The 17417-nt window shown below is 40.4% G+C and overlaps 1 protein-coding gene across 2 annotated transcripts in view; it reads right to left on the reverse strand.

The window, feature by feature from the left end:
• rsrc1 (arginine/serine-rich coiled-coil 1) overlaps nt 1–17417 on the reverse strand; it is a 324374-nt gene that overhangs the window by 238688 nt on the left and 68269 nt on the right. For both annotated transcript variants that reach the window (XM_034169327.1, XM_034169326.1), the window contains exon 4: nt 11273–11434. In XM_034169327.1, the coding sequence (XP_034025218.1) occupies nt 11273–11434 (162 nt within the window). The remainder of the gene's footprint in view (nt 1–11272; nt 11435–17417) is intronic.

The raw sequence follows: 17417 nt of genomic DNA on the forward strand, positions 1-17417 counted from the left end.
CTCAAACTAAAAAGCTGACGACCCAGAGACATGAATGTCATTGCCAAGATAAGTGAATATCTCTACAATACTGACACACAGATACACTTCTGATGGCCATGTCCAGGAAGTCAATGAAAGCCTGGACCTTAGTCTTTATCTTGGACAATCACAAACCCAGACACTCAATTCCTCACTCAAGTACTGCAATCAGCATATCTATTGATTTCTTAAATATCAGGATAGAGACACTGAACTATATTTGTTCAATATCTCTGAATTCAGTAGCAACATTGAGGCAAATAAGTATTTGGTCGACTGTCGATTTTGCACGTTTTCCCACCGACAAAGAATGGAGAGGTCTGTAATTTTTACCGTAGGTACACTTCAAATGTGAGAGACAGAATCTAAAAAAAAAATCAGAAAATCACATTGTATGATTTTTAAATAATTAATTTGCATTTTATTGCATGAAATAAGTATTTGATCACCTACCAACCAGCAAGAATTCTGGCTCTCATAGACCATCCTATTCTGCACTCTTTACCTGTATTAACTACACCTGTTTGAACTCATTACCTATATAAAAGACACTTGTCCACTGACTCAATCAATCACACTCCAAACTATTCACCATGGCCAAGACCAAAGAGCTGTCTAAGGACACCAGGGACAAAATTGTAGATATGCACAAGACTGGGATGGGCTACAGGACAACAGGCAAGCAGCGTGGTGAGAAGACAACAACTGTTGCTGTAATTATTAGAAAATGGAAGAAACACAAGATGACTGTCAATCTTCCTCAGTCTGGGGCTCCATGCAAGATCTCGCCTCGTGGGGTGAGGATGATGAGAAAGCCCAGAACTACACAGGAGGATATGGTCAATGACCTGAAGAGAGCTGGGACCACAGTCACAAAGATTACATTAGTAACACATGATGCTGTCATGGTTTAAAATCCTGCAGGGCACATAAGGTCCCCCTGCTCAAGCCAGCACATGTCCAGGCCCGTTTGAAGTTCACCAGTGACCACCTGGATGATCCAGAGGAGGCATGGAAGAAGATCATGTGATCAGATGAGACCAAAATAGAGCTTTTTGGTATCAATTCCACTCACCATGTTTAGAGGATGAGAACAACCCCAAGAACACCGTCCCATGAAGCATGGGGGTGGAAACATCATTTTTGGGGGTGCTTTTCTGCAAAGGGGACAGGACGACTGCACCGTACTGAAGGGAGGATGGATGGGGTCATTTATCACCAGATTTTAGCAAACAACCTCCTTCACTCAGTAACAGCATTGAAGGTGGGTCATGGCTGGGTCTTCCAGCATGACAATGACTCAAAACACACAGTCAGGGCAACTAAGGAGGGGCTCTGTAAGAAGCATTTTAAGGTCCTGGAGTGGCCTGGCCAGTCTCCCGCCCTGAACTCAATACAAAATTTTGGGAGGGAGCTGAAAGATCTGGACAAGATATGTATGGAGGAGTGGACCACAATCTTGCTGGAGTGTGCATACTTGATCAAGAACTACAGGAAACATTTGGCCTCTGTAATTGCAAACAAAGGTTTCTCTACCAAATATTGCTCTGTTTTTTATTGTATCAAATATTTACTTCATGCAATAAAATGCAAATTAATTATTTTAAAGTCAAACAATTTAATTTGTGGAAGGTTTTTTTTTAGTTTCTGTGTCTCACAGTTGAAGTGTACCTACGATAAAAATTACAGACCTCTCCATTCGTTATAGGTGGGAAAACAAATCAAAAACAAATCAACAGTGGATCAAAAACTTATTTGCCCCACTGTATTTTAATGGACTCAAACTGTACAGAACAAGAGCCTAGACAGTCCACATCATCAAGTTCATTTCAACTCTAATGTGGTGGTGTACAAAGGCAGAACTACAAAAATTATGACACTATTCAGACTTATTCAGTCCAGACTTAAGACACACTGGCATAGTATGTTACTACTCGTATGCTTTTTAGCCTTTAAAATTAATTTTATTAGGAAATGGAGCGTGCCGTGGCCTCAACTTTATCTGAGTCCTTTTGTGAAGCTTCGGGCTAGTGGCCAGCGATCACCTTAGTATTTCTTCTATTTTTCTTGTTGCTTAATGCTGACAAATTATACTGTATTTGTTGTCTTTCTGATGCCTGATTCAGTTTTTTTTTCCTCTCCGTTTGAGGTGCGGCTCCATCCAGAGATGGGTCTGGTGTCTGTTTCTGAAACCCTCCTGTCCTGTGCGCCGTCAAAATTTCCTGTATATTCATTTTGTAAATTGTTTTGCCAAGTGTGTCCCAAGCATGGCCCAGGCAGAGGGTCACCCCTTTGAGTTTGGTCTGCTTGAGGTTTCTTCCTCAAATCATCAGAGGGAGTTTTTCCTTACTACTGTCTCCTGTGTGCTTGCTCTTGGGGTTGGTAAGGATAGACCTTACTTGTGTGAAGCACCTTGAGACAACTTTGTTGTGATTTGGCGCTATATAGATGAAAATAAATTGAAACTGAAATTGAAATTATTCAACTACTTACAGACTGTATATGCTGGTTTTTGACTTGGATGGTATCAACAACAAAAATCTAATCAGCTCTGATGAGCTGATTAGATTTTTGTCCCAAGGCAGTACTGAATGGTGTATGTATCAAGTGCCTGTCGTATTACTACGATTGAAGTATGACCTTCATAAGAATTTCTGCAAACACATAAAGACAGACAGATGTCAAGCATGACAACATGAACCCACGTCTTAATGGAGGATCATAAGAATATATCATGTTCAAAAAACAGCTTCATGCTCCAAACCTCTCATTGGAAACTGGTATTTGTATTTTCTCAACACAAACCCAGTAAAGCTCACCAACCAACCCTGTACACTAGTCTGGCTGAACGCACACATGTTCACACACACACATGTACACGCTCACACAATAATCACCCACTTACCCTTTGCCACTCGTGAAAGGCAACAAGATCTCTTAACAACAGCTCGTCTTTTTCAATGAATTTTGCATGAAAACATGCCGCCGGAGCACCAAGTTGCCTGCTGTCATACTAGAGCAGTGTTAAATGTTTAATGATGACACCACCACACATACACACACTTTCACAAAGTCAGTGTCAGGGTGCTGCTCTGAGGGGCCCCTTTTTCATCCTGACAGACACTATGAAGCGCCAAAGCCTCTTCTCCACCCCTCCCTGCCATCAACATTGCACTGCACCGCTCCTCTCCAAATATCCAACAAGGCAACCTGGATGTAAATGAGGCTGTAAAAGTACATTGTATGAGAAATCAGGATTTTACATAAAGACCCCCGTCACCATTAAGAGCAGAAGAAGAAGAGTGGAACAGACAGGAGGAAAAGAACAAGCAGCTCATCATCGACGGGATACTAAATGCCTTGTTTTACAGTACTGAGCAAAACTCCTAGGCACCCTGGAGTTTCTATTTCAGGGAAGTGCTCATCTTTAAACTGATGGGAGAACTTGCAATTTTCAAGCATTAATTGCAAAGCATTAACTGAATGGGAGTGACTGATGAGAGTCAGTAATTAAGTAAACAGGACACAATGCTAACAGCTAACTTTGTTGATAAAAGTCAGACAGGCTCATTGTGGAATGGGACAAGTAAATCTCCAATGTGGAGGTGATGGCCTAGTGGTTAAAGTGTTGGGCTTGAGACCAGAGAATCCTTTGTTCAAATCCCAGCCTCACCAGAAAATCACTACTGGGCCTTGGGCAAGGTCCTTAATCCCCTAGTTGCTCCTCGTGTGTCGTGAGCACCTTGTATGGCAGCACCCTCACATCGGGGTGAATTTGAGGCATTACTGTAAAGCGCTTTGAGCGTCTGATGCAGATGGAAAAGCGCTATATAAATGCAGTCCATTTACCATTTTAATGTTATCTGAATGAATGATTTATTGTCATTACAACAAGTGCAACAAAATTATCTTAACACCCAATTACCTGAGAAATACAGCAATTAATACACAATTATTACTGGCTGAATGTTAATAATGGCACACATCAGAATTAAAACAACCGCACATATACATTTTATTTGTTTATGTACGCTACACTTTGAAGCAGTCCGTCATCCGAACTGAGGCAAAGTGAGTGTACGCCGCAGCAGAGTCCCGTGCAGCCGAGACTCTGGTCTATCTGTCTCATAGTCAAGTGGATTTTGAAGGTAATGTAGAGAACTGACACATGTGACTTAAAAATATGGCATTTTTATTTTGTGCAAAAGGGAGCTCACTACCTATCACTAAGTTGTTACAATGCTCAAATGAAATGGCATCTTCTCCTTTTGGCTGCTCCCGTTAGAGGTCACCACAGCAGATCAATCCTTTCCATTTCACACTGTCCTCTGCATCTTCATCTGTCAAGTCAACTGCCTGAATGTCCTCCCTCACCACATCCGCAAACCTCTTCTTTGGAATCCTTCTCCTCCTACCTGGTGGTTCCATCCTCAACATCCTTTTCCATATATACCCTGGGTCTCTCCTCTGCACATGTTCAAACCATCTCAATCTCGTCTCTCTGACTTTGACTCTAAACCGTCCGACCTGTGCTGTTCCTCTGTTATGTTCATTCCTAATCCTGTCCATCCTCATCACTCCAAAAGAAAATGGCAGCATCTCAACTCACCCTCCTGTCATTTTGTTACCGTACAACATAGCTGGTATCACTACTGTCTTGTTCAAAGGTGCCTCAGTGATGGTAAAGAGAGTGAGACAAGTGCTGTTCTCTTACTGTCTCCAACTATCTCTGGTTTGGCGTCGAAGGGGGGGCATGGAAAAATGCACACAAGGCCTCCAAGCCTTCCCAAGTATGCTCCCAACCAAATACTACTCTGCTTCATTTCTGTGCAGAGCTAGAAAGGATGATATGGTGTTCAAAGTATATTAAGACTGCTAAAAGTGGAAATCTACAAACCTTCAAGCTACTACAGAAATGAGCCACAGAGGCAAAGTTAAACAGGGTCAGTGATAAAGGTGGAGATTGCTATCAATTTCTCAGGAAATTGAAGCCTTAATAAGAAAATAGATAAGTCTTCTAGCCTAACATTTCACTGTTACAGTTATTTGTTTTTTTGATACTGATCTAAGAAAGGCAATATATGATATCTTAAAATAAATAGAAGCGGTCTTCTTTAAAAACAAAACTCCATGTTTTGCTCAGAGAGGCTCACAGACTGGACAACAATAAAGATTTCTAAAGTTATTGAGTTACTCTTTTTAGTATTATCATCAGTAAATCCTATAATAGCTGATGGTCTAGTGTGGAGCAGGTTACTCAGTGGGATAAAGAGTCGGCTACCAATATGAAGACCTGAGTTCAGCTCAGGGTTACGTGCTACTTGTCCTTGAACTACACTGGACAGCACTGGACTGCCCCAGTCTACTCACCTGAAAATTTGTGCCACTCTCGAATGGGAAAGTAACTTGCATCTGAGTTTTTAATCATTCGGATTTGTTGGATATACATTTGTTTATCAACAAATTTTAGGCCTGAGAGTAATAATTTTCAGATACTGATGACAAAAAAAGAATGGGCAACCAAACTGCCAATGCTAAAGCAAAAAAGGGTTTTCAAACCAGTACAAGAGGAGTCCCCAAAATTCTGCAAACTGTTATAAAGTAGAGATGTTAGTTTATCCACTCCTGCAAATTTTGTTAAAAAAGGCTGATGGCGCGGGCCACCAGGTGGCGATAAACTTCCTCAAAACTGGGCAAGTCGAGTACTTTGGCACCCCCTGGTGGTCAATGCCATCAAGATCCCAATGTTTTTTCAGTTGCATTTGATAAACATTGAAATCTGGTTGGGGTCTTTATGGTGCAGGGGGTTATGGGCCTTTAAATACAGCCAATTTCGCTAAATGTCCAAACTTTGAGCGGCCCCTATATTCAATGACATCGATCCCCCAACCAAATATCAATCAATCAATCAACTTTTTTCTTATATAGCGCCAAATCACAACAAACAGCTGCCCCAAGGCGCTCCACATTGCAAGGCAAGGCCATACAACAATCATGAAAAACCCCAACGGTCAAAACGACCCCCTATGAGCAAGCACCTGGCCACAGTGGGAAGGAAAAACTCCCTCCCAACAGGAAGAAACCTCCAGCAGAACCAGGCTCAGGGAGGGGCAGTCCTCCGCTGAGACTGGCTGGGGCTGAGGGAGAGAACCAGGACAAAGACATGCCGAGAAGGGGGGCAGAGATCGATCACCAATGATTAAATGCAGAGTGATGCACACGGAGCAAAAAGAGAAAGAAACAGTGCATCATGGGAACCCCCCCACAGTCTACGTCCAAAGCAACACAACCAAGGGATGGTCCAGGGTCACCCGATCCAGCCCTAACTATAAGCCCCAGCGAAAAGGAAAGTTTTAAGCCTAATCTTAAAAGTAGAGAGGGTATCTGTCTCCCTGATCTGAATTGGGAGCTGGTTCCACAGGAGAGGAGCCTGAAAGCTGAAGGCTCTGCCTCCCATTCTACTCTTACAAACCCTAGGAACTACAAGTAAGCCCGCAGTCTGAGAGCGAAGCGCTCTAATGGGGTAATATGGTACTACGAGGTCCCTAAGATAAGATGGGACCTGATTATTCAAAACCTTATAAGTAAGAAGAAGAATTTTAAATTCTATTCTAGAATTAACAGGAAGCCAATGAAGAGAGGCCAACACAGGTGAGATATGCTCTGTCCTGCTAGTCCCCGTCAGTACTCTAGCTGCAGCATTCTGAACCAACTGAAGGCTTTTTAGGGAACTTTTAGGACAACCTGATAATAATGAATTACAATAGTCCAGCCTAGAGGAAATAAATGCATGAATTAGTTTTTCAGCATCACTCTGAGACAAGACCTTTCTGATTTTAGAGATATTGCGTAAATGCAAAAAGGCAGTCCTACATATTTGTTTAATATGCGCTTTGAATGACATATCCTGATCAAAAATAACTCCAAGATTTCTCACAGTATTACTAGAGATCAGGGAAATGCCATCCATAGTAACGATCTGGTTAGACACCATGCTTCTAAGATTTGTGGGGCCAAGTACAATAACTTCAGTTTTATCTGAGTTTAAAAGCAGGAAATTAGAGGTCATCCATGTCTTTATGTCTGTAAGACAATCCTGCAGTTTAGCTAATTGGTGTGTATCCTCTGGCTTCATGGATAGATAAAGCTGGGTATCATCTGCGTAACAATGAAAATTTAAGCAATACCGTCTAATAATACTGCCCAAGGGAAGCATGTATAAAGTGAATAAAATTTGTCCTAGCACAGAACCTTGTGGAACTCCATAATTAACTTTAGTCTGTGAAGAAGATTCCCCATTTACATGAACAAACTGTAATCTATTAGACAAATATGATTCAAACCACCGCAGCGCAGTGCCTTTAATACCTATGAAATATGTATGTAAGAAGAAGGAGTTTGTCCCCATAAGTCATTTGATAGTTAAACTAGCTTGGGGACTTGATGGCTCTGAATGTTACACCACTTGAAAGACTGGAATTTAATAAAATATCAGTTTTTGCATATTTTTGCCTTGAACTTTGATGACCCCTGGCAAGGTCACCGTTTGATTTTCGGTTGAAAAATCTGGGAAAGTTCTTTCTTGGTAGGTTCCATCTCTGAGCCATGTTTCGTTGAAATCCGAGTTGGCTTGAATCATAGCCTGCCTGATCCTTAAAAAATTGGCTCTTAAGTTATCGAACATGAAAGAGGGCACCAGTCTAACAGATGGAAGTCACATGTACGAGATATTACACAGACTAAACAAAGCTGTTGTTTTAATTAATCTGGTGCATCCAAGTTTGCAAGATCTTAATTTATGCTCAGTGTATCTTGATAGAATCTACTGGCTTTTGAGTAATTCAATTGGTTGGGATGCATTAACCCACTCATCCACATTCTTGCTATAAGTGATAAATGGACTGCATTTCATAACCACTTTTCCAGCTGATACAGAGGCTCAAATTGTTTTGCAATGATGCCTCATTCACTTATTCACATCCCAATGTCAGCGTGCTGCCATGCAAGGCAAGTAACTGCACACCAGGAACAACTTGGGCCCTTATAGTAGAGGACTTAGCTGAGACATCTATGCACATCATTTAGGAGAGGATAAGCCAACTGTTTTAGACTAATATGACCCCAATGAACAACTTGGGATGTGTGCCAAAATCTCTATCCGGGATGAACAGCCGGAAAATGACTACGCCCTTTTTGGTCCTGAATGTTACTTCAAATACAGCTGCATTTTCTAAACTGCTCAGCTATAGCTTTTCCAAGGTATTCAAAATGTTCAGAATGACCAGCACATGTTTGAGAGGGTCATAGAAAAGTGTAAAATTTCTATTTTCATATTTTAAGAGAAAAAGGCTTAAATAAGTGGGTCAACTAATGACCGTACATCGAAAGAAAATGAACATTTGCCAAGTATAATGACATTTTATTTTCAGTCATACTGTTATCAATGGAATATTGATTTAAAGTGAAAAATATAAAACAAAACTTGTTTCTTTAGCAGACAGCAGTAACTAGAGATCTTAAATGTTTTAAAGATTATCAGGGAACTATCCCAACATGTATGTACATAATTTAAGCCCAGAAAGTTCAAGTTACTACAGTAGTGTTCAGAATAATAGTAGTGCTATGTGACTAAAAAGATTAATTCAGGTTTTGAGTATATTTCTTATTGTTACATGGGAAACAAGGTACCAGTAGATTCAGTAGATTCTCACAAATCCAACAAGACCAAGCATTCATGATATGCACACTCTTAAGGCTATGAAATTGGGCTATTAGTAAAAAAAAAAGTAGAAAAGGGGGTGTTCACAATAATAGTAGTGTGGCATTCAGTCAGTGAGTTCGTCAATTTTGTGGAACAAACAGGTGTGAATCAGGTGTCCCCTATTTAAGGAGGAAGCTAGCACCTGTTGAACATGCTTTTCTCGTTGCGTAGTTTGATTAAAAAGTTGATTTGAAAACTTATACGTAGGTGCAAAAAATTCTAGGCTGTCCATCTACAATGATCTCCAATGCTTTAAAATGGACAAAAAAAACAGAGACGCGTGGAAGAAAACGGAAAACAACCATCAAAATGGATAGAAGAATAACCAGAATGGCAAAGGCTCACCCATTGATCAGCTCCAGGATGATCAAAGACAGTCTGCAGTTACCTGTAAGTGCTGTGACAGTTAGAAGACGCCTGTGTGAAGCTAATTTATTTGCAAGAATCCCCCGCAAAGTCCCTCTGTTAAATAAAAGCCGTGCAGAAGAGGTTACAATTTGCCAAAGAACACATCAACTGGCCTAAAGAGAAATGGAGGAATATTTTGTGGACTGATGAGAGTAAAATTGTTCTTTTTGGATACAAGGGCCGCAGACAGTTTGTGAGACGACCCCCAAACTCTGAATTCAAGCCACAGTTCACAGTGAAGACAGTGAAGCATGGTGGTGCAAGCATCATGATATGGGCATGTTTCTCCTACTATGGTGTTGGGCCTATATATCGCATACCAGGTATCATGGATCAGTTTGGATATGTCAAAATACTTGAAGAGGTCATGTTGCCTTATGCTGAAGAGGACATGCCCTTGAAATGGGTGTTTCAACAAGACAATGACCCCAAGCACACTAGTAAACCAGCAAAATCTTGGTTCCAAACCAACAAAATTAATGCCTCGCAGATGTGAAGAAATCATGAAAAACTGTGGTTATACAACTAAATATAAGTTTAGTGATTCACGGGATTGCTAAAAAAGCAGTTTGAACATAACAGTTTTGAGTTTGTAGCATCAACAGCAGATGCTACTATTATTGTGAACACTCCCTTTTCTACTTTTTTTTTTTACTAATAGCCCAATTTCATAGCCTTAAGAAGTGTGCATATCATGAATGCTTGGTCTTGTTGGATTTGTGAGAATCTACTGAATCTACTGGTACCTTGTTTCCCATGTAACAATAAGAAATATACTCAAAACCTGGATTAATCTTTTTAGTCACATAGCACTACTATTATTCTGAACACTACTGTAAATATGTGGCGATTCTAGACTGCATGTCCTTCGTTTGACCTAGCAGTTTTCTCTAAAAATATAAAAATTAGAAATTTTACACTCTTCTATGAATCTTCTAAACTTGTACTAGTCATTCTGAATATATTGAATACCTGGGAAAATCTGTAGCTGTTGTAGTTTAGAAAATACAGCTGTATTTGAAGAAACACTTGGGAAGAAAGAGGGCGTGGTCATTTACGGGCTGTTCATCCCAGATAAATTTTAGCACATTACCCAAGTTGTTCATTGGGGTCATATTAGTCTAGAACAGTTGAGTCATCCTCTCCTAAATGATGTGCATACATGTCTAAGCTCGGTCCTAGACTCTTAGTGATTTTCTGATCTGACGGGGAATCAAACAGAGAATCCTCTGGTTACAACCTCTCTAACTTATCACCTCCCAAAACCAGCATCATGCCGTTACCAACTCAGAGAATTATGAGGACTGAACACTGCCTCTGCTGTGTGTTTAGAAACAGTTTTCTGGCAGTCTAAAGTCTCTGAAATTGATGTGTATTGCTGAGCTGCATCACTCATGGGAGCCATAGTTTGATATACACCTCTGTGCCATTCATTACAGCAGATAACAACTGGGCACCAATCTTATTCTAGTGGACTCCAAACACATTAGAGCATGTGGTACTGGAGGGGATTAAAGGTGCTATTCTGGTACAGACTAAAAGGGGCCTCTAAGGTGGTTAGACCTGTGGAGGAGTTGACAATGTTTAAAAATCCACTGTTGTGATACTGCTCTGTTATATGCACCAATGACAACAGAGATGCAAGTGATTTTCATATGTATCTAGACTTATTGCAACTGGGTCCACGGGGAGAAAAGTGGAGATAAAGACATTAGACTTCATCAGGCGACCAAAATATTCTCTAAAACGTACAGCAGCTCTACCTACCTTCTATTCTAATATCACCAACTTCTCTTACAAGTGGGAATTATATGACATTACAAGGCAACTGTAGCCAAGTACATGACTGATGAGGGAGGCCAAGTGAGAAAGGAAATGATGGATTGACGGAATGACTGAATGATAGATAGAAGAAGTGAGACTAAACTCCATAGTTTGGTCTATATTTTACTGATAATGTGTCAGTGGGGTCTACACTTTGGCTTGACCTCAGTGAACTCAAGACTGCTTTTGCTCTGATTGTGTTTCTTTGAGTGTATGTAAGCACAAAAGTCTGTACACAGAAAGCCATTCATCACTTACTCCTTTTTCTCTGCCCTGTCTTTACTTTTGTCCTTTTCTCTGTCTTTGTCTCTTCCTCTGTCCTTTTCCTTTTCCCGGCCGCGAGCTTTACGGCGACTCCGGTTCCGCTCTTTGCTATGGCTGCGGCTCCTACTGCGCGACCGCTGATGGCGAGAATAAGATCTGAAAAAGATAAAATTACAGCCATAAGTCAAACATATTTAATGGAAAAAAGTTTCACCTGGAAATTTACAAAAAAAAAAAAATGCTCTTTAAATACAACACTGGTAAATATCACAAATAAAAAACTCCTATTAAGAATTCTCACAGATGCAATTTTTGCTGTTGTTGTAGTATCCACTTTCAGACAATCTAAATGGACTGCATTTACATAGGTACTCACTACACACCAGGAGCAACCAGGGGATTAAGGACCTTGCCCAAGGGCCCTTAGTGACTTTCTAGTCAGGCTGAGATTTGAACCGCGTATCCTCTGGTCTCAAGCTCAACACTTAACTACTAGACCATCACCTCCCCCAAATCGACACTGGTAGAATATTTAAAGATTGCCTACAGTCACCAGAATACCTTTTAATAAACTAGCAGCAAATGTGCCTCAGCTTTTTCACTTTAGCCATGTATCTGGAGGGAATTACAGGTAAAGCAAAATATACACGGTTGGATTGAATGTCATTTGTCACTACAAATGTATTGTGGATGCACTGTACTATAGGGGATAATGTCTACTGTTAATCAGGAAGCCACTGCAGTGTATGTTTTTACCCTTGTGTGAATATTTGTGTGGACCTACAATAGACTGGCTGCCTGTCCAGGGTGTACACCACAGTCTCACACAAGGTCCCCTGGGATGGGCTCCAGCCCCCTGTGACCCTTAACTGGAATAATCAGGTTTCAAAAATGAATGGACAGAATGAGTCAACAATGACGCCCGAGATGCTTTACTCAAATGGCACAATACCAAAAATGTATACACTGTAGGTATATGACTGACAAATTATTCATGCACTATTATGATCACCAGAACCAAGGATTGGCAAATGTAAATAATAAATTCCCAAGATGACTGGGGGTGTCCATGGAGTTGTATATAGCGAAGGTAGAGTGCACACTCCCTATACCACTAACGTAATGCTGCCGTGCCTACACGGGGCAAGGCAGCCATTACCAAAGAGGGCAAAAAGGACACGAAGTACCCGAATGTGCAATACAGTGTGCATGTTGAGTAAACAAGATTTATCCAACTACATACATAAATGTCAAGGGGTTTTTTTCAAGACAAAACCTAATAAGGGAGGTGATGGTCTAGTGGTTAAGGTGTTGGGCTTCAGTCCAGAAGATCATGGGTTCAAATCTCCGCCTGATCACTAAGGGCCCTTGGGCAAGGCCTTTAATCTCCTGTTGCTCCCGGTGTGTAGTAAGCGCCTTATATGGTCTTATATGGCATTATATACACTGACATCGGGCATAATTGTAAAGCACTTTGAGGGTCTGATGCAGATGGAAAAGCGCAATATAAATGCAGTCCATTTACAATTTCCATTTAATACTCATTAAAAACTTTAAAACTTTAATTAACTTTAATAAAACTTTATTATAAGTGTTTATCATTGACTGAATCCAATAATGCTTCAAAACTAGTTTCTTTTATAGATAAATTTGATCTGTTTAAATGTTTGGTTGCCCTCTATTTTATTTTATGCAAATAACATACAGTAAGCCCCTTATGTTTTTACTTTTTAATTTTATGTGTAGCTATTTCAAGATTTTGTACAGTACCTGTTTTGTTTGTATACATATGATGCACAAAAAAAAAAACTTGTTCACTGTTGCTAGCTAATATCCGTAGTTTCTCCAAAAATATTAGACCTATCAGCATTCTATTTGTCAGCTCTCCCCAATTTCTCAGTGATCGAAGTTATAAGCAGGCACGCATACACAGAGGCCACTTGGCTTTTAATATATAGATAACACATCAACAAACTAAAATGACAATTATGTTCATAGGACAGTGAATCCTTAAAGAATCCATATATCAGTCACATGCACAGTGACTCACAAACACATATTGCAGCCAATTAAAGACAAGCTGTGATGAAGGTGTCCTCAGTATTGATCCTGACACTGGCCCTCTGATCTCAGAGATTTACTCTTATGACACTCAAACATAAACACACACATCTTATGAACACAAGCAGAAAGAGCACTGAAAGACTAACTTAGGCCCCAATGACCAAAACAAAACCACTTATTCATGTCACCAACTCTATTAATTCAAACTCTTCTCAAAAACCCTGTCTTATATTGCTTAAACATTCTTGTGCACATAAGAACACAGCCTTTGTCAGTGCACACACACACATGCGTGTGTGTTGGAAGGAGCATGATTTGAAAGCCCAATAGAAATCAACAGCCAAGATGCACTTATTTTCCATCATCTATCACTTTATTGATTTGTCTATATAAACAGTCAAACCTGCTGTCCAGCAGCTTTATTGCTTTCCCCTCTTTATTAGTTTGCAGTTTGGGACATCCAGAGCTGTCTCTATCACAACCGAAAACTAATCATTTTCTTCAGACGCCTGTCACCATCCGAACAGACAACACTCTGACAACTGTTTCAATCAATTAGGCTGGAGCTATTCTCGCAGCTGGAGACCCGCTGAACTATTTTAAGTTCTCAACAAAAGCTAACACTGTTTTTGGTGGTGGTGGGGGGGGGGGGGGGGGGGCTTCAACTGATTTTTCAAAAACAAAGCAGGACAGTTTGCAGAAAATAAACTCATTTCACCTGTAAACACCTCAAGATTTCTTTGATACCCCATTAACCACCTAAAGCATACCCAGAAGTTTGAGCTCATGGTTATTTTACCAATCAGCCAATCACACTGTACATCTGTATCGAAAGTTATAATTTGCAGGATTAGTCAATGAGATTACCCCCCCCCCCCCCCCAAAAAAAATATTATATAACATTTTCACCTGATCTCGAAAAAACTTTGTGGCATGAGCAATCTTAGGCCTTGTCCATACCAAAAGACAATTTTCCCTATACGATCTTTTCCTTATCATTTTCAAAAAAGCGTTCTGTGAACACAACACTGTTTCAAGAAATATGTGCATAGAAACAAAACCACTGAAAACGACTGATAACAGTGTTTTGGAGTGTTATAGGCCTGTATGTGGCACTGTAACACTCCAAGAAAAAATGAAGGCAAAGACATGGAGCATGTGCATAAAGCTTGATGGTGAACACAAATGCTAAAGCAAGTGTGGACCAACGAGTCAAACTTGTGCTTCAAGTCACACTGGATTATAAAATTGACTGAATTACACATGCTGTTCATTGTAGTAGAAGAGGAGCAGACGATTTTGCTGTCATAGCCCCAATAAGGTCAGTAGCATGAACACAAGTCTGTTGTACATTGTTGTTGGTACATGACGCCTTGCGGCCAGGTTTAAAGCTGAGGTTATAGACGTGGGGCTATGACATCACTGTTTCACAAAAGCTGCGTATTGATGGTGGTAAATGTCCATTCAGAAGGGATGATATTAATTTAGTTGCTGAAATATGGCCAAAAATATGGAACAATCCCAAATTATATTATGCATGACTCTCATAAAATCGAGATGGTATCATTGGTATTTGTCTAATAGATTACAGTTTGTTCATGTAAATGGGGAATCTTCTTCACAGACTAAAGTTAATTATGGAGTTCCACAAGGTTCTGTGCTAGGACCAATTTTATTCACTTTATACATGCTTCCCTTGGGCAGTATTATTAGACGGTATTGCTTAAATTTTCATTGTTACGCAGATGATACCCAACTTTATCTATCCATGAAGCCAGAGGATACACACCAATTAGCTAAACTGCAGGATTGTTTTACAGACATAAAGACATGGATGACCTCTAATTTCCTGCTTTTAAACTCAGATAAAACTGAAGTTATTGTACTTGGCCCCACAAATCTTAGAAGCATGGTGTCTAACCAGATCGTTACTCTGGATGGCATTTCCCTGATCTCTAGTAATACTGTGAGAAATCTTGGAGTTATTTTTGATCAGGATATGTCATTCAAAGCGCATATTAAACAAATATGTAGGACTGCCTTTTTGCATTTACGCAATATCTCTAAAATCAGAAAGGTCTTGTCTCAGAGTGATGCTGAAAAACTAATTCATGCATTTATTTCCTCTAGGCTGGACTATTGTAATTCATTATTATCAGGTTGTCCTAAAAGTTCCCTAAAAAGCCTTCAGTTGGTTCAGAATGCTGCAACTAGAGTACTGACGGGGACTAGCAGGAGAGAGCATATCTCACCCGTGTTGGCCTCCCTTCATTGGCTTCCTGTTAATGCTAGAATAGAATTTAAAATTCTTCTTCTTACTTATAAGGTTTTGAATAATCAGGTCCCATCTTATCTTAGGGACCTCGTAGTACCATATTACCCCATTAGAGCGCTTCGCTCTCAGACTGTGGGCTTACTTGTAGTTCCTAGGGTTTGTAAGAGTAGAATGGGAGGCAGAGCCTTCAGCTTTCAGGCTCCTCTCCTGTGGAACCAGCTCCCAATTCAGATCAGGGAGACAGATACCCTCTCTACTTTTAAGATTAGGCTTAAAACTTTCCTTTTCGCTAAGGCTTATAGTTAGGGCTGGATCGGGTGACCCTGGACCATCCCTTGGTTATGTTGCTTTAGACGTAGACTGTGGGGGGGTTCCCATGATGCACTGTTTCTTTCTCTTTTTGCTCCGTATGCATCACTCTGCATTTAATCATTAGTGATCGATCTCTTTTTCCTGGTTCTTTCCCTCAGCCCCAACCAGTCTCAGCAGAAGACTGCCCCTCCCTGAGCCTGGTTCTGCTGGAGGTTTCTTCCTGTTAAAAGGGAGTTTTTCCTTCCCACTGTGGCCAAGTGCTTGCTCATAGGGGGTCGTTTTGACCGTTGGGGTTTTTCATAGTTATTGTATGGCCTTGCCTTGCAATGTGGAGCGCCTTGGGGCAACTGTTTGTTGTGATTTGGCGCTATATAAGAAAAAAGTTGATTGATTGATTGATTGGTATAGCTTTGAGGTATGTTCAATGTTAGAGAGGCCTATCTCCATGTCTTGGCAGAGTGGTTTACTCTGCAGATGCTTCACAAGCATTTAATTTAGGGTTTTTGTTTGGTAGTTTGTTTTTAAGTTTTATTTACTTCCAGGTGGATGGCTGCTTTTCTTAAATTTTACAAACCAAATAATTAATTGTGACATAGTGAGAAGCTCAAATGATAATGAAAATCAACTAATGTAGCCATAATCCCCATATAGTGTAAATCTGCATTCTGGTGTGAAACAGATTCAAAGCAGCCACACTGGCAGGAAAGTTTAAATTCAGGAGTAGTCAGTCAGTCACAGGACCTTTAACTGACGAACAGTTGCCAGTCATGATTAGATTAGATTAGATTTAAATAAAGACTTAAGTAAGATGGACAGCTATTGCAGGAAAAAAGAAAAAGAAAAATGTTGGCATTTCAGAGGTTTGGAATCTCCAGGCAAGATAATCCATCAATGGTCTAAACAGGCCTGGGAATGAGTGAGTCTGTGTGTTGACAATGCCTGCATATGTTTGTAATCAACAGTACATGAGGGGAAATACAACAGAGTTGCAATGTTCCAACTCCAAGCCTTCGTCTTATATTTACAGCCAAGCAAACTGTGGCCAGAAGCAGCAGATGCAATAAACACAATCTTTCTCTCTCTCTCTTTCTCTGATGGCAAAGAAAGCAGCCCACTTCTGGGGTGTGCAGCAAATTAAATTTACTGTAGTTAATAGAGTGAGCCTATGCTGCTAAATGACAATTTCCTGACCAAGTCCTTCCCCTTGGAGAATGATTAGCTAATTTGAAGCTGGGCTAATGCAGGACACACCGATAAAAGGCCACAGTTGGACCCCGCACCAAGCCCCCCCCTACAGTTTATTGGCCTTATTATCTCCAGGGAAAATGGGTCCCCCTATGGCCTAAATATATTTTCATTTGTAATAAAAGGCTCTCGCCGGTTGTTTCCACGCATAACACCCCTTCCCCCCCAACAAACTGCCTCCTCCTCACAAGCTTCTTTCTCCATTTCTTCCTCGTTTCTCCATCCAATCCATTAAATCTGAGC

This window comes from Thalassophryne amazonica, chromosome 4 (genome assembly GCF_902500255.1).
Source record: "Thalassophryne amazonica chromosome 4, fThaAma1.1, whole genome shotgun sequence".
NCBI lineage: Eukaryota > Metazoa > Chordata > Actinopteri > Batrachoidiformes > Batrachoididae > Thalassophryne > Thalassophryne amazonica.